Below are 27,260 nucleotides of genomic sequence, written 5' to 3' on the forward strand. Positions count from 1 at the left end.
TGACAGGAGCGTCCAATAGAAAGTCTTATTGGCTCATGTTTTATATGAAGTGCTCTGAGATTCTTTACTCTAAAATTATTGTGTTAATAATAGTAATAATAACAGTTTAAACCCTGAAAAGACAGAATGTGAAAAACATAAACACAGGCTCTCAGCGGGGGCATCCTTTACCTCCATGTGCTATCTCTCCGTTGCGTTTACACTCCCACACGGATAAAGTGCTCAGAGCTGGTTAGCCCGATGACACCTCTCTGTGTTTGGGAGTCTCCCAACGTCAGAAGGCATCTGGCCCGGGTGTGCAAACGTGGAGGATTAACCTCTGAACTCTGAAAATGTGAGTCAGCTCGCAGCAGAAGTCGGGGGATAAGCCTCATCGGTGCTGCCGACTGTCTGACTGACTGACTGCACCGGTGTGTTTTCATACAAACCACAAAGCTGATAACAAGTGACTGCGTCGATTGTGAAGCGCTATAAGTTAAAATGTGTGATTACTTAAGGAGGACGCTGTAAAACCATGTAATTGTGGAAACATATGCTCATCTGTGTACGATTAACAGTGAGTTATGTGTGTGGATGTGTGTGTCGCGATGGAGCGTAGCCAGGTGTTTTGATTGGATGTACTGTACATCTAGGGATGTCACAATAATAGATTTTTTTGGTACGATTATTGTCAGAGAAATAATCACGGTATTATGATTATCATGATTATTATGCATTAATTAATTTCACAACACTATTAATGTGTAAAATCAAATATAGTTAAAGCAGAAGTGAGTGATCCGGTCGTTTTCGCTAATGCTGCGTTCCAGGCAGGCTTTTGAAATCGTAAATTACAGCTTCAAGTCACAACTTACGACTTTGTAGCGTTCCAGGCAACCCACTCGTGTTTTTCCGACCTGTTTTACCGGTGAAAGTCACTATAACGGCCACTCGTAACTTCCGACCGGTGAACTCGTACCAGATCGAACTGGTATGACTTCACAGGTCGGAAAAATACGAGTTTCCTTGAACGCACCATAACAGTCCTCGTCGCTACGTCACCACATTCACGGCGTCCCTTGGCTGCACACACAGCCCTGCATGCCGTTCTCTCTCCTCATTGGATAAAAACTGTAGGATACGATAAATGTTTTCTCTTCGGCTCAGAGCAGAGCAGAGTGACTGAGAGACCCGTGTTTCAGCCCAAACACTCTATGTAAGTGATTGCTGTCGGAAGATATAACTATTTAAGACTTATATTAACACAAATATATCACTCACTTCTGCTTTAATATATACATTACTAATTATAAAATATTTTAAATACTGTATCTATCAAAATATGACCAGTTATCAATCCCCCAGGGCAAGTGTTTGAAAAATTCAAGTCATCAATTGTCATCGATACCAAACGTTTAAGTTAAAGCAGAAGTAAGCAGAATATTTATGTTAATATAAGTCTTAAATAGTTATATCTTCCGACAGCAATCACTTCTATAGAGTGTTTGGTCTGAAACACGGGTCTGTCAGTCAGTCTGCTCTGCTGTAAGCCGAGGAGAAAACTTTCCTTGTATCCTACAACCTTTATCCAATGAGGAGAGAGAACGGCATAAAGGCCGCGGTCCACTCTGTGTGTGCAGCCAAGGGATGCGCGTGAATGTGGTGACGTAGGGACGAGGGAGGGGACTGCTAACTCCATCGGCTGACAGGAAGTTAGCCAATACTTCTGCTTTAATTTTATTTTTCCTACCAATTCAATGCTACGTTAGATAAATGGACCAATATCTGTGCATTTACCTTTACTTTGGCGCTACATCTGCGGACACGGTTCATACATAATCTTTTTTTTGGAAAGTGACGGTATTTAGGAATCTTTGCGATCAATTGATTTTGGCGTTTAATTCTGCAATTAATTGTGAAAACAAGCAATTTGTGACATCCTATACAGTATGTACATGTAGCTACATCATTCAGTTCTGTGGGGTAATAGGACCAACGGCGCCTCCTAGCAGCAGCCCTGTCGCAGGTGACATATTTGGGTGGCAGGTCAGAGATGTGTGCGGTCGGCGTCGTCCCGGGGTCGGCTGGGTACTCTGTGTGTGGAATTTCACATGCTAGCACCATGGTTACACAAAGCAGTGCCATGGTTACACAAGCCAGCACGGGATCAAAGACTGTGGACCTTTCACAGGCACTCACCAATACCAGCTCATTTTCGCCCCCTGTCCTCCTCTTCTTCTTCTTCTTCTTCTTCTTCCGACGTTCCCACCTGTTCTTTCCCATATTCCCTTTTCCAACCTGCCCCATTTCATTTCCAGGTGTGAGGGATGGCATAGCTCGCCTTCCTCTTCCTGATTTTTTTTTTTTTAAACGTGCAGGAAGTGTGTGGTGGTGGAGTCGTGACTTGTTTTTCACCGTCTCTCTCTCTCTCTGTGCTGCTGCTGCGCCTCCCTGCACTCTCCCTCTGTCACTCTATCCTTTGTTGTCCTTAGAGGGAGTCAGGAGGTGATGCTGCTGCGAAGAAGAGCCGAGTACTGTTGGTTCTGGCTGCTGCCCAGCTGCCTGTGTGTGTGTGTGTGTGTGTGTGTGTGTGTGTGTGTGTGTGTGTGTGTGTGTCTCTACTGTACGTGCCTCTTACACTGCTCTATTTCCTCACCACTGTACCAAAGGTGGCTGGTGTGCTCATGGTCAAAACGCAGTGTGGGATCAAAAACACGAGTCCGTGCTCCACAGGCTTTCGGCTCCGTCGGTGTGAAATACAGAATTCATTTGTGATTATTAAACGCTGAGGGAACAACCAACATCGACAATGTTTACAGGATATCGTCTGTACAGCTGTGCGCTCCATCCATTATTCCATTTTTTTTAAAAACACGCGCTGTTCAGGATCATGGAAGAGACTGAAGACCTGCACGAGTCTGACTGAAGCGTCCTATACAGACTGACAACTTATCACAGGGGGGGAAAGCATCAAGTGGTGAACAGTTCAGACTGGAGGCTCCAGTTCTCCTGAGATGTTGCATGTCATGGGACTGTGGCAGGAAACCCACATATAGTCGGAGCAGAGCAGCAGGGCTGAGATTGAAAACCAGGACTTTGTTACTGTGAGAGGACAGAGCTGATCATCACGTAGCCAAGAGTGCATAATATTGTGTATATTTTATCCAATTAAAGGGATAGTTCAACATTTTGGCAAATTGGCCCATTGCCATAATAATCCCTATAGTCATAGCAGCAGGTTCATTACCTTTAACTGTCAGTGCAAGCTATTTTTAGAAAGGCAGAGCAGAGCCGTGAGCTGCTCAGAGCTACGCTACGGAGGCTAATGGGATTTCTTAGTTTCCCTCATCAAACTCATCAAATACACAATCGAACGACTCCAAAACGCTCTCATGGACAAGTTGTGACCCGCACATTCACCACGCTATGAGATAATAACAGAACGTTACGAGACAGAGTTGTTTTAGAAGTAAATTCATGCAAAACCGCTGATGCGCGTTTCCGTCAGGGGCAGTTTTTCCGCAAGCAGTCTCTGCATTTACCTCTAAAACAACTCTTTCTCGTATCGTTCCGTTATTATTTCATAACGTGGTGAACGTGCAGGTCACAACTTGTCCACCAGAGCGTTTTGGAGTTGTTGGATTGTGTATTTGATGAGTTTGATGAGGGAAACCAAGAAATCCCATTAGCCTCCGTAGGGTAGCTCTGAGCAGCTCGCGGCAAGGGGGAAAAGAAGAAGAGCTGCTTTTATTCTATAATGGACATGCCTCTTAAAATGACCTCAGTGCTGACAGGACACTTGAATAATCCTTTAAATTGTTTTATAACAACTGTAAAAACACACCGGAGAGCATTTAAAGCATCACTTTAGTCTATAAAGGATCGAATCCAGTTACTTTACTTATCCCCACATGTGCTTTCCAACTTAAAATTTTAATGTGAACAATTTACAGGTCTGTTAAAGTATAAATTAAGAGGTCCTGTTTACTGTAGCGGACATAAAGTCCATCCATTAGCTATACCCTCTTATCCCTGTGGCTTGTGGAGGAGCTGGAGCTGATCCCAGCTGACATAATATAAGTCTCACATTTTTGAAATAACCTCAAACTCCACAGGGTTTGCCTCCGTTCATCCGTGGCAGTCTGGCAGGGCCAGGAATAATGAATCCTTAAACTGCATGTCCAAAAATTATTTTAACAATCTGAACTAGTCTGCCAGATCTCAGATCAGCTATCACATCGGAGGCTTTTGGCACAAATTTACATTCCCTAGGTCTTAGAGAAGGAGGTTTCTCTGTGGAATCAGTGTCTGTTCAGCCTGATAAACGCCTCTGATCTTGTTAATTGCCGGAGATCTCGGAGCAGCATCTCCATCTCACTGAAACGTACGTCCTCTCCTCCTCTCTGTGTCCCTTTCAGGTCCTTCTGGTGTTCGCCAAAGAGGACAGCCAAAGCGATGCCTTCTGGTGGGCCTGCGACCGCGCCGGCTTCAGGTGTAACATCGCACGGACGCCCGAGTCTGCCGTGGAGTGTTTTGTGGACAAACACCACGAGATCATAGTCATAGACGGACGCCACTCGCGCTACTTTGAGCCCGAAGCCGTCTGCCGGTGAGTTTTTATTAAACTTTGTGTGACTGTCTGATGTGGTTGCTGTTGTATGGGGCTGACATTTGGAGAATGACCTCTCCTAGAAATGCTCTTAAAGAAATGGTAACATGAGAAGACGCCACAATCACGTCCGTACTGTAAATAATATACAGTCATGGTAAGTGAGGTCAGCGTATCAGAAAGACTTGAAGCCGGTGGGGGAAAGGCAGCCTGGCTCTCCTCCAACCCTCCTCCCAAAAAATCGTAAAAAGCTCACTAATCAATGTGTCAATGTCTTACCAAGAAGAAATAGTCTCTGGCCCTTTTGCTTTACTATAATGTGTTCATGTGCTGTAGAGGTGTGTTGTGGACCTGGTTCCCTCAAAATGTCAAACTGTTCCTTTAATCACGGAGCTGCGCTGTGATTTCCTTCAAGCTCTAGATTCTCGAACTGGCACCGACCGAGACCTGGCCTCCTCCTCCTCCTCCTCCTCCTCCTCCTCTTCGTCTTCTTCTGTTGCTGTTTTTCAGACCAACATGCGTGTTTGACATTAAACAAAGAGTTTGAAGGGCAGAGAAGTTTTCAAACAAAGAGCGTGTAATTCTTCGCTGCAGTCGAAAACAATCAATACCTAAATTATGATGGGTTTTTATTTACTCAAAACGAGCAATAACTAAAAGATTGTTCAGAGATCATGTGGAAAGCAGCTGCCACAGCATAGCGGGACTGTGAAGTAGTGGAGGGTTTATTGGCGCCATCTGGTGTTCATTTAAAAGCACCACAAGTCACTCTAATGCAGTCTGATAGCTGGAGGCTCTGATGACGGCTCCTCAAATCAGTGTTTTGCTCTAAAACAAAAGCTGTGAGCGTGAACTACAGATTGTGAGTTTGTTGTTGACATGAAAGCAGGACAGAGATGAAGACGAGTCGCGTTAGAAGTTAGCTTGAAGTTTTTTTTTTGCTTTTTTTTCCACAGCAAAAAGCCCCTGGACACTTTTCAGAAACTTCTTCACTTGTAGAAATAACCTCACTCTCTCCCTCGCCTCTTGCCAGCTGTTTATGTTCATACTGGTAAAACTGGTCTGCGCTCTGTCTGTTTGCCCACCATCGCTTTCTGGCGTGCACACACGGGGCCATTTCAAGATTTATTTAGGAAGTATTTATAGTGCCATATTTTTGCACAAATTCCCTCCGATTCCGTCTTTGTGAAACGTAAAGTAAATAAAAGCTGGACTCTGCTTTCCGTCGTCTATTAACAAAGGATGTGTGTCAGGGGCCTTTTGAAAGGAGAGGGGAGGGGAGGGGAGGGGAGGGAGAGGGAGGAGGAGGGGGGGCGGTTTCCACGGTCCAAAGTGTTTAATGGTTGTGTTAATGCTTGTGTGAATACCTTACTTACGTTTAAACATCCTCCCTTTTCACAGCCGCGGTATTAAGCTGGTGAAAACGCTCGTATTCCTCATTATTTTTAGCCGCGACGACCTCTGTGTTTAATTCTGTCATGATTTCTGCAGACTGCTGGGGCTGTAGTTATTGTTAGATGATACAGTGCAAACCCATCCAAAGTTCTTGGTTACACTAAAAGCCACCACCGTATATTTTGCGGAGTGATTTATTGTAAGTGCTTCATTATTTCCCCAAGTAAAGGAACAGATCCATTCGTCTCTCCTGTCTCCTGATGACCACAGTTTGGCAGCGGCTCCCTGTTTGTCCGTTTGCTCTTTCACTCCTTCGCTTGTCACTGTTTTTTTTTTTTTTATTCTTCTTTCCTTTACCCATCTCCTCCTCCCATCCTTACTGTACACCCATCCATCCCATCGTCCACCTCTGGTGCCACTTTCCCGTACGTGGTGGTGCCTGTGGTGTGGCTTCGTGGTCGAAACCTCTGAGGCAGATGTTGTGTTTGGTGTCTCCGTGTTAAGCACAGAAATGTCCTGCCTGTGGCGATGACATCACCCCCCCTCCTCCACCCTCACCCTCAATCTGCCCACATGTCTGTTTACCCCCGGTACCTGGGGTCCGAGCCGCTTCCCGTGAGCTCAAAGCATCGATGAGATGAACTCCTGTTGACTTTAAAATCCAACGTCTGTTTTGTTTCCAGGTTGATCCGTGCCACAAAGCCCTCGGAAAACACAGTCATTCTCGCCGTCGTGCCACAAAAGTGAGTTTTTTTTTTTCAGTCTTCCATACAGCGTGGACCACTGACAGCACGTTTTCTGAAAAATGATCGCGGTTGCACATGGTAATAATTCTTTCCTGTCATTGTATAGACCGCCTGACCAGGACGAGCCATCTGTTCTTCCTCTCCTCTGCGCTGGATTTAGCAGAGTACGTCCAACAACTTGCCTTAGCCTGTGACTGTGTTTACAGCAGACGAGCTTAGGCCTCAGTGTGTTGTCCTTGTTTCTCGTAGATGCTTCTTTTTTTTTCTTTTTTATCAAGGCCTCTAGGAGACTTCAGGCACTAAAATAGCAGCATGTTTGTGAGAGAGGCTTTTATTGTTCAGCGGCGTTTGATGGTGTGAATGTGACGTAGGAGGTTGAAAAACAAGTCGCCACCGAGTGAATCCTGACTCATTCAATTTTCCACTCGTCTCTCTTCACTGTCTCCTTCAAACACCACTTAACCCGCTTTGGCCTCCAGAGGTTTGTGGAGAACAGCAGTGTGTCAGCCTGCTACAATGAGCTCATACAGATTGAACATGGAGAGGTGCGCTGCCAGTTCAAACTCAGGTATAGCACAGCAGAAAACACTGTCAACACGCACACATACAGTATCATACAGCCATATGCATAGATATACTACTCACAAAAAGTTAGGGATATTTGACAAGAATTATATCCCTAAAAGTTCCTGCTACAGTGATATTCTATCATGAAAGCCTTTTAAAGTAGAAGGATGCAATGGTAATTTCTTTATCCCAAACAAAAGCTAATAACAGTGAAAAATCTCAATGTCTCAGTAACTTAATCAATTTAATCAAAGTGTTGGTCTTGGTCTCATGATGTCAAAATTTGAACATTGTGGAGAGGAGAGGGAGAGAGAAGAGGACTGTATACAAATTGTCATTGAACCAGAACATTTAGTGGTTCAGTGACAATTGAACCACTAAATCAGACGGTGCTTGTGATTTTTGTGGTTAATTACCTTGTTAGAGAACAGCATGTTATTCAATAAGGACTGAAACATTGAACAATTGGACATGTGCATTCAAAAGTTTAGTTTTAGTGCATTTTAGGTGCATTCTGACATTCAATCCAAAAGCCAAACATCCCTATCTTTTTGTGAGTAGTGTATATAAATACAGGATGGTGCTGGTGGTGAAGCTACTGATCCTCCTGTGGCTTCATCTCTCCACAGGGCTTGCAACTCTGTCTTCACTGCATTGGAGCATTGTCAGGAAGCTGTGGAGATCACCAGCGAGGACCACATCATACAGGTAAAGAGAGTTAAACAAGTGGACCAAAACCTCAAACCTATCCTTTTTTACTTGACTCAGTTCGAGGCTCATTGTTTTTTTTTTTTATAAAGATGTGAATCTTAAAAAAAAAAAACAGGTCACAAAAAAAACAGGTCACCAAAACATCTCTGTGGGAGCCAAAGTGTGTTTCATGTGCTTCTACATGTTTTGTTTGTTTATATTGTAAAGTTCATATGAGTGTAAATAGATAATTGATTTGATTGGATAAATAGGTGATTAAAATAGGCAAAAGATTAGTTAAATTAATTTGATTTAATTCATGATTAGTTAAAAAAGGATTTTTGTAACCTTTTGTTACTGTTGCTTTAAGAACACAGAGGTAGTTGAGGCTTGGTTAGGACTGAGCCACACAGTTTTATTTTACCAGAGTGTTTTAGCTGATGAGAAACCCTTGATTTTGGATTACTCCTTTAACTAGATACTTTGGAAAACAAGAAATAAATACATTCTGTCTAACCTTTTTACACCGGAGGCCTGTGGACGTTTTTCCATGCAATGAAGGTGCACGAGTAAAGTTAACCTGGTCTAGCTTCAACTCCCACAATCTCATACTACTACTATCTACTTTTTAAATTTGATTCTCTTGCAAACAACAAAATATAATATTTTCCCATTTATCATTATGAATATACCTAAATATCTGCTATTATGATGTTGCACCAATAAAAAAGAAAGAAATGTGACAAATTAGGCTGTTGTATTTTTACTCTAACACCGTCCTGGTTTCTTCCCAGTATGTGAACCCAGCGTTCGAGCGGATGATGGGCTACCACAAGGGAGAGCTGATCGGGAAAGAGCTGACCGAACTCCCCAAGAGTGAAAAGAACAGAGCTGACCTGCTGGACACCATCAACACCTGTATCAAGAAAGGAAAGGTCAGTCCATCCGTCCATCCATGCATCCATCCATCCATCAATGGGACAAGAGATTTCAGTTTCATTGTCTGACTCTTGGTTTGTCTCTGAAGGAATGGCAGGGCATTTACTATGCCAGGAAGAAGTCAGGCGACAGTATTCAGCAGCATGTGAAGATAACACCTGTCGTCGGCCAAGGAGGGTGAGATAACGCTAAACGGCTCAAGGTGAAGACAGACTGGAGATTTACAGGAGGTAACAAATCACTGACAGATTCTTCTCTCGCTCTCTGCAGTAAAATCCGACATTTCGTCGCCATCAAGAGACCTCACATCGACAACAACAACCAGGTGAGTCAAGATTGTAGACGGGTGACTTCACCTGGTTCCCTGTTTTAATTGTCTTTTAGTTCTCGTTTTGAAACAACACTGTGCTGAATTGTTTGTGCTGCACTGGGTGAGATCAGTCGTGGCTCCTACAAGAAGTCAAACAAGAGCTTAAACCGTAAAAATCTCAATCGCTGATCAGATCTGGATTCATTCAGGCACCCTGGGGTAAAAATTCAAACTTGGAACAAACCTCTCTTTACCTGCCTTATCCCAGCACCTGCACATTAGCAACTCTTTGAAACTTAAAACCGCTCGCCCTCAAATCTGTCCAATCTGCCGCCGGTTTACAGGCTCAGATGATAAATCCGTAGTTTACAAGGCTACAAGCAGCTGCGTGGAGAAAAGAAAATGCTTCAACAAAATTTTGCAAAAAGCCCCTCGAGTCAAACGAGCCCACGTTTTGTCGGATCACAGTGAGCCGGGTTTTTGCTGTGGTGCAGCTTAAAACAAATGTCAGTCCGTCAGCAGTAATAGTGCAACAGCACAGCTTGGCCCAATCAAGCCCGGTGCACAAATGAATGATTGAGTCCAAACCGGACTCAGGCATTGATTGAAAACTCTGCTGGCACTTAGTTTTACATAAATACTTCAAATGAACTGGAGGCTAAAGTGTCAGGTTTAAATACTCCCGACAGGGCATGTAGCCTCGCAGGCTGCCAGCTCTGCTGAGGAGCGTGTGCACACAGCTCCTCTTCTGTAGCAGCTGTGTCGCTGCTCTCAGCTGGGTTCCAGGCCAATAACGTCATACTACGCTAAGCTACGGCTAAGCACCAGGATCCCCAGCTAAGGCCTGGGAGGGCTAGCAACCAGGCGCCAGGGCTATTTATACCTCAGGCAAAGCTGCACAGGGACTAGCTTTAGCTCGTTGCTCCCTTTCATCGTGTGTACATAAGGTGAGTCAGCCGTTGGCATCTGCCCGCCAAAGCCAAATAGCATTCATTCCTTGCTCGTTGGGATTGGGAATCCTTCGACATGGCAGCGGCTGATCCCATTCCCGAAATCATGGAAGTCGCCCCCCTCCCGCTCCCACCGTCCCCTCCTCCTCCTCCTCCTCTACCAGGCCACAATCTGAACTGTGCACAGTCAAACTGGATGGTATTATCAGTGTCCCTTTTTTTTTTAAACTTAATTTTCACCACTCATTATACAAGAAGGAACAAAAGTTTAGTCTTCAATTACATTTTAAACTAGATCAGTGCACTACGTCTTCACCGAGACGCCGTGATCTATTTGACAACCCAAAGCCACAGAGGTCCTTTCAGGAGACCGCTGATCTGATACCGTATCCCTGCTTGGGACATTTTCCTCCGGGCACTTAAAACCCCACATTATTCCTCGTCTATTCCCACCCAGACATTTTGGCTGTAGACCACGGTTTCCATTTCATTGTGTTGTTTAGTTAGCAGTATTTGTCTTAAGCGCTCCAGACTTACAGCAGGTTTAGGGTCAGTTTTGTTTGCCTTTCCCTTTCAATTAAGGGCCATCATCATCTCAACTATTTCCCAGCTTTAGTGAAGTTAATTCAAAATCAGGTTTTTTTTTTTTTAGATTTCTGTTTGTGCTTTGCAGCCCAAGAAGCCCATTAAAATGCAGCCAGCTAAATCTGGCAACCTTGTCTGTCATTAGAAGTGTTTACACTGTCTTAATCCTATTTACTCAGTATGGGACGCACTGGAGACCTGAGAACAAGCAACTTGAAATTTAGAGAGAAATCCTTTTTTTTTTTTTTTAAAGAGAGAGAAAATGAAAATTAACAGGCACACATTTCCATTTCTTCATATTCAAATTAAATGTTTTAATTGTTTTATGTTAAATTAAAAGAATTAATGGTTGATTTGGACGAATTCTTTCATCAGCACCTAAATGTGCATGATGCACTGTCAGCAACATGTAGAGGTGCAGTGAGTCACTGAGGGAGGAAAAGCTGCTCTAACCGGATTAGAGGCTCTTCATCTCCATATCTACATAACCTGAGCACAACTAACAGGATGTACTGTACAAACCGTCACCTGCATGGAAATGTATCAATATGAGCAGTGGGAAATGTGCTGTCAGGTTCACAGTTACATAACTTACACATAAAATATTAAAATGTCTCTTCTGAAATGTCACTCTTGTGAATCTTAATATGGCATTTAATATAGTTAAAGGAAAAGGTTTTTTTTTTTTCAGATGAGAAGACTATATTTTGTCAGAATTGGAGCAATATAATAAGAAATCCACTTTTCCCGCTTTGAACAGATTATTTTGTCAAATCTTTTCTTTTATTTACAAAGGTGGACAGCAGTAAGTACACATACTGAGGCGCAGAAAATGCTTTCATTGTGTGTCTTTTTTATACCTTGTGTGAGCTCTTATGTCTTTTATTTCTGATATCTTTTATTTATTATTCTGTGCAACACTTTGGTCCACTGTGGCTGCTTTAAAGTGCTCAATAAATAAAGTTGGATTGGATTAGACTTTTAATGATTAAATATCTTACTATAACAAAGTACCATAATGATATCTGTAAATTATACAGTAGATGCTGTATTCTGAATTTGTATATCATTCTTACATTACTTGAAGTTTATCCAAAGAATTGTCTTTCAACTCTCCACTATTACAACGTTTTTCATGGAGAAAACTATTACCTACTAATAGAATTCATTAAATGCATCAATATTTAAAATGAACCCACATTGTTTATACATTTTAATATGTGGTTACATCATGCAACTTCACCAGGATTAATTGCTTGAATATAAACTGAGATGACAGTCTGTCTACTCTACTAAAAGATTCTTGTTGCCAAACTTGCTTAGCACGTTCTTGAATTGTTAAATTTTTAGCAGTAAAAGGCTAGCGTGTAGCTTTCCTACCATGTGCACAGGTCATTGTATATTTGCTTAGTATATTTCACAGTTTTATAATCTATAAATTACAGATTTTAATGGCAAATTTAACCTGCTCCTTCTCTCTGTCCGTCAGGTCCACAAGTTCAACAAAGAAGAGAGATGCATCGGGGAGCATTCTCAGTCAGGTAACTGACCTCAGCGCAGTTTTTATTGTTTCAGAGTCTCTTTGTTTATAATATTAAGACTTAAATGCATATGTCAGAGAAAAGCATGATTTAGATTAGATTTGTGAGTCTTCAAAGAGTCATTTGTGTAATAAAAACAAAACATCATCTGTCGTGTTTTATCAAAGTGGGCAGAATTACTGTCCAGATAGTTAGAGGATCAATAGAAAGTGAATGAATTATGTTAGAAGTTAAGTGTTATTGAAGTACCTTCTGTGGTTTTTAATGTAACGATAATGTATGAAACACACAAACTAGGACAAGGTTAAAAGCTCTACAAACTCTGTATGATTGTAAGTCTGCTGCTCCATCACTCTGAACATGTGCTGTACATTAAAATGTCCATTACTTCCCCGTACGTCTCTGCAGAGTGCCATTCTCTACGTCACCGTGACAGGAGGAAAGATTCAATCGATGCCCGATCACTCAGCTCCCGCAGCAGTGACGGTAAGACCATTCAAAAAAAAAGAAAAAGAAAAAAGTATTAGCTGTGTAGAATGAATGGAGCCGCTGCACAGAGAGGGAATGACAGGGGAAGATGATGAGGGCAATGAGGTAAATATGCAACAATGTAAAAAACAAACCAGGGAAATGACAAAGGTGGGAGCACAAAGGAAGAATGAGGAGGTGAAGAATGGGGCACATGATTGGAGATGGCAAATTAGAGAGTGAGTCAGCCAGTGTTGTGGTTGGTACTTGAACTGAAGAGATCTTGAGGATAGATGCCGTGGGCTGATGACATTACGCACCTCCCTCCCTCCTCAACTCACTTTGACGCAGCTGCTGCTATTTTCAGGTTATCTGAGCTCAGTGCTGCTTCTCCTGCTTCCTTCCTTCTCTAATCAGCCTGTTTCCTAACGCCTCTCTTCCCAACATCCTCATTTTCACTTTTTCTTGTATTGCCTTTTCACTGAAGCCGTTTGATTGGGACTCTTTCCTGTCCAAAATTTTAGAAATAATAAATCATAAATCCCATTTTTCCACTAAACAATTTTTTTTCTTCTGAATTGCAGCTCCCAGTTTACAGAATCGCAGATATTCCTCTGTGGCCAGGATTCACTCCATGACCATCGAGGCTCCCATCACCAAGGTACCCTGCCTCAGCGTGCACTCCTTTTATAAACTCACTGGTCCCCACACTGAAAAATTAATCTTTGACGTCTCAGTTTTCCGTTTGAATGTCATCCAACAACTGTTTTGATGTCTGTTTTACATTTAAAACAGCTCTTCCAACAATATGCACGATTTATTTCTTCTATTGAAGTGAAATAAAATCATTTTAACAGGAGAAGTAACAGGAGAAACATTGTCTTGCTGAATGTAAATCCATATGAGTTGAACGGGGAGGATCAGATATTTACAATCAGTCAGAGTGAAATGAGTTCATGCTGTAAAATTTCCAATGAGGCAAAACCACAACATAAAAATGTTCTGAGAAAAACATTTAAAGGTTAAAAGACAAAAGGATCAGATGCAGGGTTCTTCCTCCAGTGATCAGTTTCATACTGAGTCCTTTATGTTAGTTAACGCCTACAGCGCTGTTTCCTCACTCAGCTCATTCTTCTTCATCACGCTTCACATGTTGGACTTTCCCTGTGAATGAACTGCTCTTATTCGCCCATTTACCGGCTCGTTCCGTCAGCAGACCTCACACAGTTCGATTTCAGCCAGCGTCTCAGTTCGGACATGAGACGTGTCTGTCCGTTCACCACTTTAACGCATCATCCCCACACCGCAGAGCCATCCAGCCTCCATTAAGAGCCGTCTCCACTGCCTTAATGTTGTTTGACTGAGCCAATAATGGAGGGTTTGCCTCCTAACAACTGCTAATAGGCAGTCATAACAACTAATATGATATCCTATTAGTGAGAAGATGTGTCACTGCCGTGCCCCTGTTCTCTCCACATGATATTTAAACACACTTTCTCGCTGCATAACCAGACTTTATGGACTTATTTTCATACTCTAAATTATTTAGGAAGTTGCTGCTAATAGGAAGCTGCAGTAGACAGTCATATATAAAAATCATTACCACCCAGCTAGCCCCACTTTCTGGTTGAATTAGCGCCACTCAGTTTGTGCTTGAAATTGAAATTAGATAAACTGTAGATATTGAGTTAAAACTGTAACTCAAACCAATAACTGTTTGTTGAAAATTCCTGTGATTTTCCTCGAAGAAGATGAGATAATTAGCAGCGAGAGAAACAGCTGATTGTTCAGTGCACTGCAGGGAGCCACACTTCTTAGGATTATTTATTTCCAGCATGGATTATGTTATTGTGAAACACTCAGCCGTGTGTGTCTATGGACTTCTTGTTCCTCGCCACTATTTACAGTCGATGCCGCCGTCAACATCAGGGGATTTGTTACTGTGCGTCTTTTCTTTGTGTGTGTGTGTGTGTGTGTGTGTGCACATCCTGTCCTGATGTGTGGTTGGTTGCTGCTGTGAAGGTGAAGAAAAGTCTGCAACACCAAAAAGAGCTCCAATGTAAAAATAGATTTATTTAAGTAACATGACGTTTCGAGCGTACAGGCTCTTCCTCAGATGTTAGATACGAAAATGAATGGGTAGAGACGCCATTTAAAGCCAAGTCCCATGCCATGATAATGTGATCTAACACACCGGTTGTTCATTCATACCAATCACATCAATCAATAGTAGAAAAATATAAAAACCTCATACATCTTATGTTCTCAAGTAGGGATTCAGGCTATACAAACCGTCATAATACATAGAAAAACCATAAGAGGCGCCTCTTTTTAAACATGATATACAATACATAAGTAGGGACCAATACTCATAATTGATCCTAAAAAAAAACACATCAGATTTTCAGGCAGAAGAAAATAGTATTGATATATATAATATGACCGACATGACATGGCTGTGAGCAGCAATAAACCTCGGTCAAGCTGTCGGCTGCATCATAATTTCGTAGTATACGGTATAGAGTGTGTCCCATTGTCTCTCCCTGCCTCCTGCTGCAGGTCCTGTGATGCTCTTATGTGTTCAAACGGCAGCTTTATTTAGCTGTTTCGCCTCAGTCGAGATTTCTCCAGCGTCACATGCACCTCTTCATGACACATGCACAAAGAAAGGAGAGCTCTGTTGCGGCCGCTTCTTTTGCAGAAGGCTTTTTTGTGTGTAATCTGTTTGTGGGTCTTGCAACAGAGAGAAGACTTGTTTCTTCTTTTTTTTACCCCCCTCCTCCTCCTCCTCCTCCCCAGGTAATAAACATCATCAACGCGGCGCAGGAGAGCAGTCCCGTGACCGTGGCCGAGGCCCTGGACCGCGTCTTGGAGATCCTGAGAACCACAGAGCTGTACTCGCCACAGCTGGCCTCCAAAGAGGACGACCCCCACACCAACGACCTGGTTGGGGGGCTCATGAGCGTAAGACAGTTCGTAGAATAGAAGTATAGATGTTTAAAACACTTAATAAGGAAAGGTTAGAAAGAGTCTGTGAACATGCTCTTACATGTGCATGTGAGAAAGCTTTTTCTTTTGTTTGTTTGTTTCCAACCTCAAGTCTGTATTTTCTCAGTGCCAACAAAGTCTTTGTTTATTTTCTTATTTTGATTTGAATCAGCTCAAGTTTGAGGTCACCGATCGCAGATGTTTACATGTTTTCAGCAACACACAACTGGACTGAATCTTGTAAAACTAAATTATACACAATATAAAGAAAACACATGCCCGATTCTTCTCTGAGATACAAATCCCCCCCTTTTTTTTTTCTTTCCAAGAACTGTCGCACTGGGTGACATGTCCCTTCTTTATCATGAACACACACACACAGAGTTTATTTTGCATACACAGTCCCGCTGCTGGATATACTGGAGTACCAAACATGTGTTAATCCATCGCTGAAAATAGTCCAGAGTAAATGCATTATTTACAGTCCATGAGCCTGAGTGATGTTTCTTAGACGCAACACTGATCAGTTGTGTAGATGCTTTCCTCTTCACTAGAAACAAACAGGCTCATTAAAGTAAGAGATGGATTGATAGAGTTGGTTTTGATGTCTTATCCTCCCATATAGTAAATACTTGTCTTTAACAGGAACATTTTGTTTCATACATGTCTAATAAAATGCTTCTATATTTATAATAAACAGCACTTTTTCTCTTTGTCTCTCAGGACGGGCTGCGGAGACTCTCTGGGAATGAGTACGTCTTCTGCAAAAGTGAGTTTTAATGACCTTGTGAATTATCATATTACGACATTGATCATCTACGGTTATGAAACACTAATAATATGATAAAATGAACTGTTTGTGGTTGATTACACCTGAAGGGGGGGTGGGGGGGGGGGGTGACATTACCAAACACCATGTTGCATGTTGTCCAGCTGCTAAACGGTGCAGCAACACTAACAGAGGGAGGAAGATGCTGTTCAAAACCTTCATAGATGTGAGAAGAAGAAGAAGAATATTAAAGAAATGATTATTCACACTCTGATGACTAAGACGAGCCGGTAAACGGCGTCGAGATAATGTCAGAGTTGAGAACGTGTAGGAGTCCAGACCCTCATCATCACACAGATTATGGAACACGACGTCCGTTCGCTGCTTCCAGTGAATCTCATGAATAAATATTGAGTTTAAGGTGGATATTGTCATGATGAAAGCTCCACCGTGGATTCTTCCATCTGAGTTTATTATTATGTAACCTCCATTATGATGATTAAAGTCACAAGAACACTTATCTAAGAGAAGATCAAAATCAAGAGCCTAATAGCGAAGATATTCTTCTTTTTCATCAGGATGAAAACAGTGTCCTTACATGAGAGCCGCAGCTCCGTCGGTTGTTTAAACAGTGTTGTCACACACACCATCTCTGAGCCGCTCAGTCTCAGAGGAGCAGATTTACAAAGTGAGACTCTTAGTCAGTGTGTTTGCACATGTATATGGATATTAAAGAGCCCGTGCTGGTACAGTCATTCACTATTTATCCGCCAAATCCCACACACCGCTTGCTTTGTCCCCTTTTATGGTCAAATCACCTTGAACTGTGTGTGTGTGTGTGTGCTAGATATGAGCCAGAGCCAGCTGGCCATCCCCGTCACTCTGAATGACGTCCCGCCGTCCATCGCCGAGATGCTGAATGATGAGGAGTGCTGGGAGTTCAACATCCTGGAGCTGGAGGCAGCGACGCACAAGAGGTGAATAAAGGAGGAACAACACTGCTGGTTGCATGCAGATCAGTTCAATTGATTATTTCAAAAACTGCCATTTGATGCATTTTACATCCGCAGTTTAATAAAAGCTGATCTCCTTCTACCAGCACATATTTCTGTGATGTGAATGTGCTGCAGTTTCTGACTGTTTTTATTTATTATTATACAACTATCAAAGAAGTAGAGTGAGATTTTGGCAAATATAGAGTAAGATAAGAAGCAGTAGTAAACACCATTCATGTCTGCAACTGGTTAGATCAGCTTAGCATACAGTAAAGACTGGAAACTGGAGGTATTTTGTGGTTTTTAAGAATCTGTGTATCATTTGTTCTTTCTTTTTTTTCAATTGGCAATCAAAAAATGAAAAAATTGACTGGTTATTGACTGCTCATTTCTCACATTTCAATTTCAGGCTCAGATCAAACACACGAAATGGAAAAACGGGCCACAGAACTGAGTGATCTTTGATTGCCAATTGAAAATAGAAAGAACAAATGACACACTGGTTTTTAAGGTTTCATTGATTTTTCATTTCCCTGTTTCCAGTCTTAATGCTAAGCTAAGTTAACTAGCCTCTGCTGCTAGCTGCATATTGAATGGACAGATGTAAGTGGTGTTAATCTTCTCACCCCACCACCACTCACAATCAGCTTTTCTCTGCAGCAGCTGTGACGTCACACACGTCATACGGGGTAAAAGGATTAAGATTTACATCTCACACAAAAAAAAGGAGACTTTAGACTATATGAGGATGTAGGAAGACGGGATAACACAGAGTAGAGCGCAGGAGTACGAGGTAAAGTTTGATCTCCCGTGTGTTGTTGTGACCCTCCGCAGACCGCTGACGTACCTCGGGCTGAAGATCTTCACCAGCTTCGGCGTGTGCGAGTTCCTGAACTGCTCCGAGTCCACGCTGCGCTCGTGGCTGCAGCTCATGGAGGCCAGCTACCACGCGTCCAACTCGTACCACAACTCCACGCACGCCGCCGACGTCCTGCACGCCACCGCCTTCTTCCTCCGCAAAGACAGAGTGAAGGTTAGAAGGAAAACACACACACACACACACACACACACACACACACATGCACTTTTCCTGGTGTGGCAGTGGCAAACCGATTCACAGTAACAAGTCAGAGGTGTCAGTTTTAATGACCTCATTGTGAATCTGTATGAATATTACTGCACATCCCCAGTCCGTCGGTGGCCAATGAGACGCCAGTGAAGCATGAATGAAAATCAGTGTCACTGCACCAAGTAAAATTCGATCAAATTCGTCACTAAGAGGTTGGCAGACATGTAACCACATGTATCTTTACAGTATCTCCTGTTATATTATTTGTAATTTACGTAAATTTACTTGACTTAATTTGCATTACATAGGCTTTATAAGCTAAAACACATGCAGAGCACTGCTAGAATAAAAAACTAGAACCAGAATCATACAAAAATAACTGCTGGACATGTGTTTGTTTAGAAAATGGTTAAAATTGATTTGTAAGAGATGCAGGGTTCATTTTGTACCTGCATAAAATACTGGATTTAATCTTATTTAAATGAATAAAAACTTTTGTTAACAAAGTATCACACTAAAGTTGATCCTTTGTCAAGTCAAGTCAAGCTTTATTTATATAGAACCTTGATCAAGGCGCTTTACAATTACAAACGAATACAATTACAATTAAATACAATAGATAAAAGCACAATAAAATAAACATAAAATATAAGAAACAATAAGAACAGTCATGATAAAACCTCTTTTCTTTGGCTTTCACACTACGTAGGTTGTTGATTTTATGTGCACAGATATTTTATCTGGGGTGGACAATCTATTTATTTATTATATTTTATTGTGTCTTTTATCTTTAGTATTTTGCCTTTTTAGTATGTTTTATGGTTATTTTACTGTACAGCACTTTGGAAACCTGAAGACGTGGGTTTTCAGCAAGGATTTAAAATGTTCTAATGTTGGAGCTGTTCTAACACATAAATGGCAGATTGTTCCAGAGTTTTTGGAGCAGCAACCGCAAAGGCTCGATCATTTGTGACGAGAATTGCACAAAAGGCGTCTCCCTCGTGTCTCTGAAGGCCACTTTACTGGCACTGTCATCCAAACCTGACCCCAAACAGTGTGTTTGTGACCGTTATCCACCATATAATTTATTACCAACATAGCCACTGAACCCTCACGCCGTGGTGGTGTGCAGCTCAGTCCCGCCCTGACGTCACCCCTCTGTCTCTGCTTGTCTGTGCTCAGGACAGTCTGGACCAGCTGGACGAGGTGGCGGCGTTGATAGCGGCCACGGTGCACGACGTCGACCACCCGGGCCGGACCAACTCCTTCCTGTGCAACGCCGGCAGCGAGCTGGCGATTCTCTACAACGACACGGCCGTGCTGGAGAGCCACCACGCCGCGCTCGCCTTCCAGCTCACCGTGCGGGACAGCAAGAGCAACATCTTCAAGAACATCGACAGGTGTGTAGCAGCAGCAGCGACAAGTGGTGGCGGCTGTGTCGTACTGTTTTATCCCTCCTTCCACGTGCAGATTCTTACTCTTCTACCATTATTGATCACTACGCTTTATATATATTATATTTTATTAACAGTTCATGATCATTTCTGCCAAAATTCAAATTTATAATGGGAGTCATTGGCACAGAATGTTCAGACCTAGAGTGGGTGACATCATCAGCTAGAGTGAAAGAGGGTCTAATAAACCTCTGACACTTTGCTTTCTAACCTGTCGCCACGGGCACAAATTACACTCTACACACATAATTTTCTCCACTTTTGTAGACAAACTTGTCCTGTCTCTCACAATGTGCTCAACAAGGCAGAGAGACGAACAGAATTTGAACTGTGAGCCTCTGAGTGCAGCCAGTTCCCTTCCTTCCTCTCATTGACTCCCATTCAAAAGTTCAAAAGCTAATTTTCTGAGAAAAGCAGAAACGTCCCGTTTCTAACTTGCTATAAAATCAACAATTTTTACTCTAGAAACATCAAAGGAACATGCACACGTTCAGCAAGGTCTTACGGTTTTGACGATGTAAAGCTTTTGCTCTTACCAAGTACAGATTAATCTTAAATTGGATGTGTTTGAGGGTGTCACAGCCCCCTTTCTCATCTTAGCAGTGAAACTATACTATTCTAAATCAGATCAGTGGGGACACAGAGGAGGCTTGTGGTGGTTATCACCTTATTGTCAAAGTCTAACACTTACTCTTCATCCTCCGGCAGGAATCAGTTCAGGACGCTGCGACAGGCCATCATCGACATGGTGCTGGCCACGGAGATGACCAGACACTTTGAGCACGTCAGCAAGTTTGTCAACAGCATCAACAAGCCGATGGCCGCCATCGAAGAGAGCAGCACAAGCGTAAGTCTCCCTTTCTGTCAGATATACTGTAGCAAACAGTTGCATCCTTTCCAGAGCCACAATCATCAAACTTAAAGATGATCTGTGTATGTGATTGTGTTGATTTCCAGAGTCATGTGGATATTTATTCATCATTAGTTTATTATCTCAAACTGTCTTCTCTCTGTGTGATGAAATTGTAATTTTAAAAGACTAAAGGTCTTGTAGCAATTACAAGAAATGTACAAATTAAATCATTTCCAGGAAGCTTTTCTATAAAATGATTAGAAACTAAAATACATGTTGAATAAAGAACTGACCCGGTGTCAGGTAATGTCTACATAAACAAACCCAGTGCTGCTGCTGTGCATGCATTATATCTTTCTGTATGTGTGCAGATGGTCATGTGCTCTCACGTCTCTCCAACAGAGCATGAACGACGACTGCGACAGTCAGGCGAACATCAGGAACTCTCCGGAGAACCGTCTGCTGATAAAGAGGATGTTGATCAAGTGTGCAGATGTGGCAAACCCCTGCAGACCACTGGAGCTCTGCATCGAGTGGGCCGGGCGCATCTCGGAGGAGTACTTCGCACAGGTGCGTGGATGCCGCTAATACGGCTCAGCGTAATGGAGCGGTGGCGTTCAAAGCTGAGAACAGAACTGTAGTATCTGTCAAAGAGGGGAAGCCGTTTGTTAATTTTGATTGTTTCATTGTCGCTCTTTGTAGAATTTATCTCATGACATCTGGTCAAATGTACTAAACTGATTTGCACCAGACTTTGTGGAGGTGAGGGGAGTGGGCCGAGGAAGAAACCACAACACTTTGGTGCAGATCGTTCCACTTTGAAATATTTTTAACCAATTGTGAGTGCAGCTGCAGTCAATCATTCCCTTCAAGACATTATTTGTGAGTCTTTTTCCAGCATATTTAAAGAAGGGTGTCCAAATCTTAATTAAAGAAAACAGCCATTTTACCATATATTTTTTTTATATTTTCATCAAGAAAGAATCAACTTTATATGATTTGATTGCAGGTCCAGATAATACACAATAATAATCTGCATCTTTACTTCTGTTACTTAATTGTGATTTGTGTGTGTTTGTGCTGCAGACGGATGAGGAGAAGAGACAGGGGTTGCCGGTGGTGATGCCGGTGTTCGACAGAAACACCTGCAGCGTGCCCAAATCTCAGATCTCCTTCATAGACTACTTCATCACCGACATGTTCGACGCCTGGGATGGTGAGATCACTTCCTACACTGCAGCGTGTCATTCACGCTATTCGCTGTTTGCTCCATAGTAAATATTAAAGGACAATTCCGGGCAAATTCAACTCGGGGCTGTATTTTCCTAACATTTTAGGTCTAAAAGAAGGAATTTGGAGATTTTCAGTTTAATTGCTCCTGTTTTGCGGTAATTGTGTCTGTCCCCGCATCGCCACGGCAGCGATGAATGGGAGCGGATAGAAGTTCCGCTGCTTAGGCTGTTTACATCCCTCAAAACCGCATTTTTTTTCCACAGACAGTGTCAGATGGCTACTCAAACATGCACCGAGAAGTTTATTTACTTCAAGCAAGTCAAGAGTTGATATTCCTGTGTTTATGACACAAACGGGAGCTTCCGACTGCACGTGAACACACCGAGCGCGTCAACTTGGGTCTCGCGCGAGACTCTGCAAGACTTTGAATTAGATCTAGTTTTACAAACATGTCGGCTTGCTTGAAGTAAATAAACTTCTCAGTGCATGTTTGAGTAGCCATCGTGCCAAAAATATTCAGATTCCTTTTTTCAGACCTAAAATGTTAGGAAAATACAGCCCCGAGTTGAATTTGCCCAGAATTGTCCTTTAAGATAAGAGTTCCTGCATTCACCTTGGTGATGCATCTACAACCGTGCGCCCGCTAAAGTAGCCCACTCAGGAGCTGGACTCTGTTTTTGTTCCTCATATTTACCAGGACGCTCTGATGATTATGTTAGTGAAAGGTCAGAGTCAGACAGGTGCTGCACTCACAGTGAGCAGCCTCACATCCTCAGCTGCTCGTCAGGAACAAGTTGAGCAGAAGGTCGAGTCAAGAGGAGCAGGAAAGGGGAGAGAGGAGAGAGTAGCTGGCTGCCCCATTCCCACTGAATCTCCCTTTTAGTTTTCCAGTCGTCCCTGGAGGGAACTTGTTTACTGTCAACACGGCTCTGATGTCACGGAAAGATTCCTAATGTCAGTGGGACAGAGAGGAAACTGCGACGGCGTCAGGGGAAGGGAAGGGAAGGGAGGGGAGGGGAGGGGAGGGGAGGGGAGGGGAGGGGGGGTTGGGAAAGCAGCGGAAGATGGGGATGGGGGTTTGCGCGATCCCTCGGTTCGGGGCAGCTGATTTCAATTCACCAGGGGGGTCACGGTCACGGTCGGGTCGGGTCGGGTCGGGGACCAGAGCTGCAGAGCGGGTCGACAGCAAGCCGGAAACGAGGATGTAAATAACGAGCTGAGAGAGTTGAGCGTTTTCTGTGTGAGAGATAGAGAGAGAGAGAGAGAGAGAGAGAGAGAGAGAGAGAGAGAGAGAGAGAGAGAGAGAGAGAGAGAGAGAGAGAGAGAGAGAGAGAGAGAGAGACCTTTCAACCTCAGTAATGTAGCTCCCACATAAAAGGACTGCTAAGTGTACATAACATCACATTACCACTGTGCATGAACTAACCACACACACACACACACACACACACACACACACCTTCCTGCCTGGTAGTTCATGTGGAATGAAAACAGGAAGACGCTGTTGGTAGGTGTGTGTGTGTGTGTGTAAAGTGTGTGTAGTGACTGCAGGTGTTTGTGTTTATTCCTGGTTTCCTGGATTGACTGTGTATTTAACCGTAAAGGACGGATCCAGAGGACAGAATACTCACATGTCCATTTTATGCACCAAAAGAGTTATTGATTATATTGATATTTAATCACTTATCCCGTCCACACTGGGACAGAAATCTGCTGTAGCTACAAAAAAAGTGATCTGAATCAGTTGAAATCAGTCAAATTAGGTAAAAAAAAGTGTGTTGTTGATACAGAATTCCTGATCAGTTGATTAATTGATCAGTGGATCAACACAAAATGAGGTAAATTGTGTTTTTGAAGACATTGTAAGAAGTCAGCTTGATTGAGCTTTTAAATAATGTTTGATATTTCAATAATCAGTCGTGGAAATAACCATTTTTGATCAAAAAGGTCCATAAAACTACATAAAAACCTTGTAATATTCCTCCACGCCGCTCGTCCGCTGCAATCAAAGTGTCCTGGAAGGATATAGTCCAGAGTTTACTCGAAATTACGTCATTTAGGACATTTTTACAGCCTAAACAGTCCTGTATTGCACTTTTTTTGGGTGAACTATTCCTTTTAACTGCAGCCAAGTGGAGACAGAAACACCTGGAACAACTGGACTGAAATGAATGAGTCATTTTTGCAGGGAAACCCTCCTGATTTAACTTAGAGTGATGAGGAAAATAAAGATATAAATGACCTTTTCTTTATTCCACACATTCTTCCTCCCTTATTGAATCCTGATGTCTACAGTACATTACCCATGATGCAATGCACAGAAAAGTAGAAAGGTCGCGCACATGATGCAATGCAACCATCTGGACATTCTTCTAGTGTGTTTCGCTAGCAGTTTGCAGTAGATACGGAGCTGCAGACGTCCAATAGCTTTGTTCCTTTCGAATTTTACACACTGATATATTTTTTTTCTTTACAAATTTTGCAAACTTTACAAAAAAAGCAGAAACAATTTCATCCAACCAGACTAGCTTCATTATAATGTGTTGACGGGATCATTGTTTTGAGACAGATGAGTAAAAAATGTGAAGCTCTGCATCCTGACCTGTGACCTGAACGTCTCTCTGTGTATTTTTGCAATACAATTTAGCATTTTATATTTGTAATATAGACCAGCACTTTATTCTGGGAATCCCTGCAATATGAATCGGTGCTTTATTATGACCAGGCATCCTGCAATAGATTATAGTGGTAGCCTACAGTGTAGCACCCTATACTGTACAGGCACTTTTCCCACATACAAAAGGAATTTTAATATGGAGAAAATTAATCATGTGTCATCCCAAACCAATAGCCTTTGTTGTGGTGTAATTTATTGTCCTTCCTCTCTTCTCTTCTCTTCTCTTCTCTTCTCTTCTCTTCTCTTCTCTTCTCTTCTCTTCTCTTCTCTTCTCTTCTCTTCTCTTCTCATCTTTTATACAGATGGAAATTAGGCGTACGGCTACAATCTCTTTTCATATTTACATTTTTTTATTTTAAAATGTTCATGTTTGTCCCATTTCTAAATAAATAAACTTGTAAACATGAACGTCTCTCTCTGTGCTTCTCCCCGCAGCCTTCGCCAGCCTGCCCGGCCTCATGGAGCACCTGTCGGAGAACTACAAGTACTGGAAGAGTTTGGACGAGATGAAGTGTAAGAGCCTGCGCCCGCCTCCTCCCTCGTGACCGACTCCTCCTCCTCCTCCTCCTCCTCCTCGTCACCTCCTCACCTCCGGAGCACGGTGGGATGGCGAACGATGAACCCCTCCCTCCCTCCCTCCCTCCCTCACTCCCTCTCTCCTCCGTCCTCACCCACCCGGGCCGATCGGAGACTCCTGAGACGCTGTTTCCATCCCAGATCACAGCCTCTTTTCCAGTGTGGCTGCAGCAGCAGCAGCAGCAGCGGGAGGACGAGCAGCAGCTCTTCAGTGGAGAACAGGTTGTCATTTGTTGAACTTCCTCCTCCTCCGTCTCCGCCACCGCTCACGTCGACGCTCAGCTGCCACTTTAAGGCCCGGTTCAGTGTTCCTGACAGAACTAGATGACGCCTGACACTCTGAGTTACCATAACAACACCACAAACCTGCACTTTAGTCAATCAGGACACTTTTTTTCTCCCTCTGAGCTCCCTCTCGCTTTGTTGTTTCGCTTTTCACACCTTTTTTTTTGTTTGTTTCTTCTTCTCCTTGTTCTTCTTCTGAGACGTTTGTTTTTTCTTCTCACTGTTTTTCACTCCTTGCTGTAAAAAGACACACGGCGGCGAATACGATGGCGACCAAATCTGAATGTTGTGTGTGTTTGTGTGTTCACTTTCAAAATGCCAACTCGTGAAGGTGCTGAGATGGATTTTTATTAAGACGTGGTACGAGACAATGTGTTAACCCATAACTTTTAAGTATTTTAAGACCCAGCCAGCGCACAGGGTTTCCTAAACATGTGCGTGTACATCCAGGGGCGGCTCCAGAGAGAAGAACTGTTTCTGTGATCATGTATGTAGCTGCGTAACAAACAAACATCTGGTTGTTTCCCTCGTGCACTGTGAAAAGCAGCCGGTCAGAACAAATGGAGGAATCAGGGGTCGTTCACGCGTTCTGTATCATAAAAGCTCTTTGTGACACAAACTGTAGAAACGTCTGCGTCCGAGAGAGAGACGAACAAATCTGACCTGTGAGTATCTGAACAATAGAAAAAAAGCCTTTCTGACTGTTGTACGGTGCACAAGCGCTGACAGATGTGTGAAGGAGCAGCAGCAGCTCCAGCTCTCACGTGATTTGTGTTAAACTGATACTTTACTGTATTTCAAATCCTTCACCTTCCAGTCATTTTTAACATTTTATTTTTTTTTATTTTATTTGGGAGAAATCTTGTTGTTGCACATGATTTTTTTTTTTCCCCACAAGTCAGACTGAGATTCCTGTGGTGTGTGTCTGCCCTCTGGTGGTTAAACGGGGGTATTACATCCACTGGAAATAGTTTATTACCCCCCAAAGGGAATGGGTATTATAAAAAAAATAAAAAAATAAAAAATAAAGATTAATCACAGTCAGCATTTATAAACAGAAACTATCTGCTTTAATATTTGAGGCTGAATCAGTATTTTGACACTTTAGACTCTATGACTTTATTGTATTTTTCAGAGCACTTTGGTTTTAAATCGACCAACATGAGGGTGGATCAGTAGGAGAAGCACGACTGCCACACACAACCAGATTAGAAATGAAAGAAAAGTGGATTTAAAGATATTCCAACACCTATTCCAATCTGCTTTGGTTAAAAAAAAAAAGTATTGCTATTATGTTATCAGTTGTTGTTTCCAAGGCTCCACCTAAATGATAGGATGTGTGTGTGCAGTATGAATGTGTATAGGGGGTGTGTGTTTATTCAGGAAACGCACATGACGACAGTATTAACCAAAGGCACAGAGAACTCTTTACAGGTGCCTTATTCTTTGGTCATCTTTACAGAGACAATTATTATTTGTTTTATTTTTTAAAGTTTTAGCTCCTGCTTTTAAAAGAGAGAAAAGAAAACAGAAGAAAAAAAGCCATACGTGTTTTTAGATATTTCAGAGGTTGTTATTATTA

General features: G+C 42.6%; 1 protein-coding gene across 1 annotated transcript in view; it reads left to right on the plus strand.

Moving 5' to 3' along the window:
• Positions 1 to 25,646, plus strand: part of pde8b (phosphodiesterase 8B) — a gene marked incomplete at its 5' end in the record, with an annotated part of 39,929 nt that extends 14,283 nt beyond the window's left edge. The window contains 20 exons of the mRNA XM_083983044.1: positions 4,398 to 4,588; positions 6,667 to 6,726; positions 6,836 to 6,893; positions 7,209 to 7,297; positions 7,926 to 8,004; positions 8,781 to 8,921; positions 9,014 to 9,102; positions 9,196 to 9,250; positions 12,260 to 12,311; positions 12,720 to 12,797; positions 13,364 to 13,440; positions 15,579 to 15,743; positions 16,491 to 16,536; positions 17,384 to 17,513; positions 18,366 to 18,564; positions 19,783 to 20,000; positions 20,763 to 20,901; positions 21,310 to 21,477; positions 21,994 to 22,123; positions 25,253 to 25,646. Of these exons, the coding sequence (XP_083839170.1) occupies positions 4,398 to 4,588; positions 6,667 to 6,726; positions 6,836 to 6,893; positions 7,209 to 7,297; positions 7,926 to 8,004; positions 8,781 to 8,921; positions 9,014 to 9,102; positions 9,196 to 9,250; positions 12,260 to 12,311; positions 12,720 to 12,797; positions 13,364 to 13,440; positions 15,579 to 15,743; positions 16,491 to 16,536; positions 17,384 to 17,513; positions 18,366 to 18,564; positions 19,783 to 20,000; positions 20,763 to 20,901; positions 21,310 to 21,477; positions 21,994 to 22,123; positions 25,253 to 25,362 (2,274 nt within the window). The 3' untranslated portion in view covers positions 25,363 to 25,646. The remainder of the gene's footprint in view (positions 1 to 4,397; positions 4,589 to 6,666; positions 6,727 to 6,835; positions 6,894 to 7,208; positions 7,298 to 7,925; positions 8,005 to 8,780; positions 8,922 to 9,013; positions 9,103 to 9,195; positions 9,251 to 12,259; positions 12,312 to 12,719; positions 12,798 to 13,363; positions 13,441 to 15,578; positions 15,744 to 16,490; positions 16,537 to 17,383; positions 17,514 to 18,365; positions 18,565 to 19,782; positions 20,001 to 20,762; positions 20,902 to 21,309; positions 21,478 to 21,993; positions 22,124 to 25,252) is intronic.
• Between the last annotated feature and the right edge of the window lie 1,614 nt (positions 25,647 to 27,260).

The sequence above is a fragment of the Trachurus trachurus genome (genome assembly GCF_905171665.1).
Source record: "Trachurus trachurus genome assembly, chromosome: 12".
In the NCBI taxonomy this organism is placed as follows: Eukaryota; Metazoa; Chordata; class Actinopteri; order Carangiformes; family Carangidae; genus Trachurus; species Trachurus trachurus.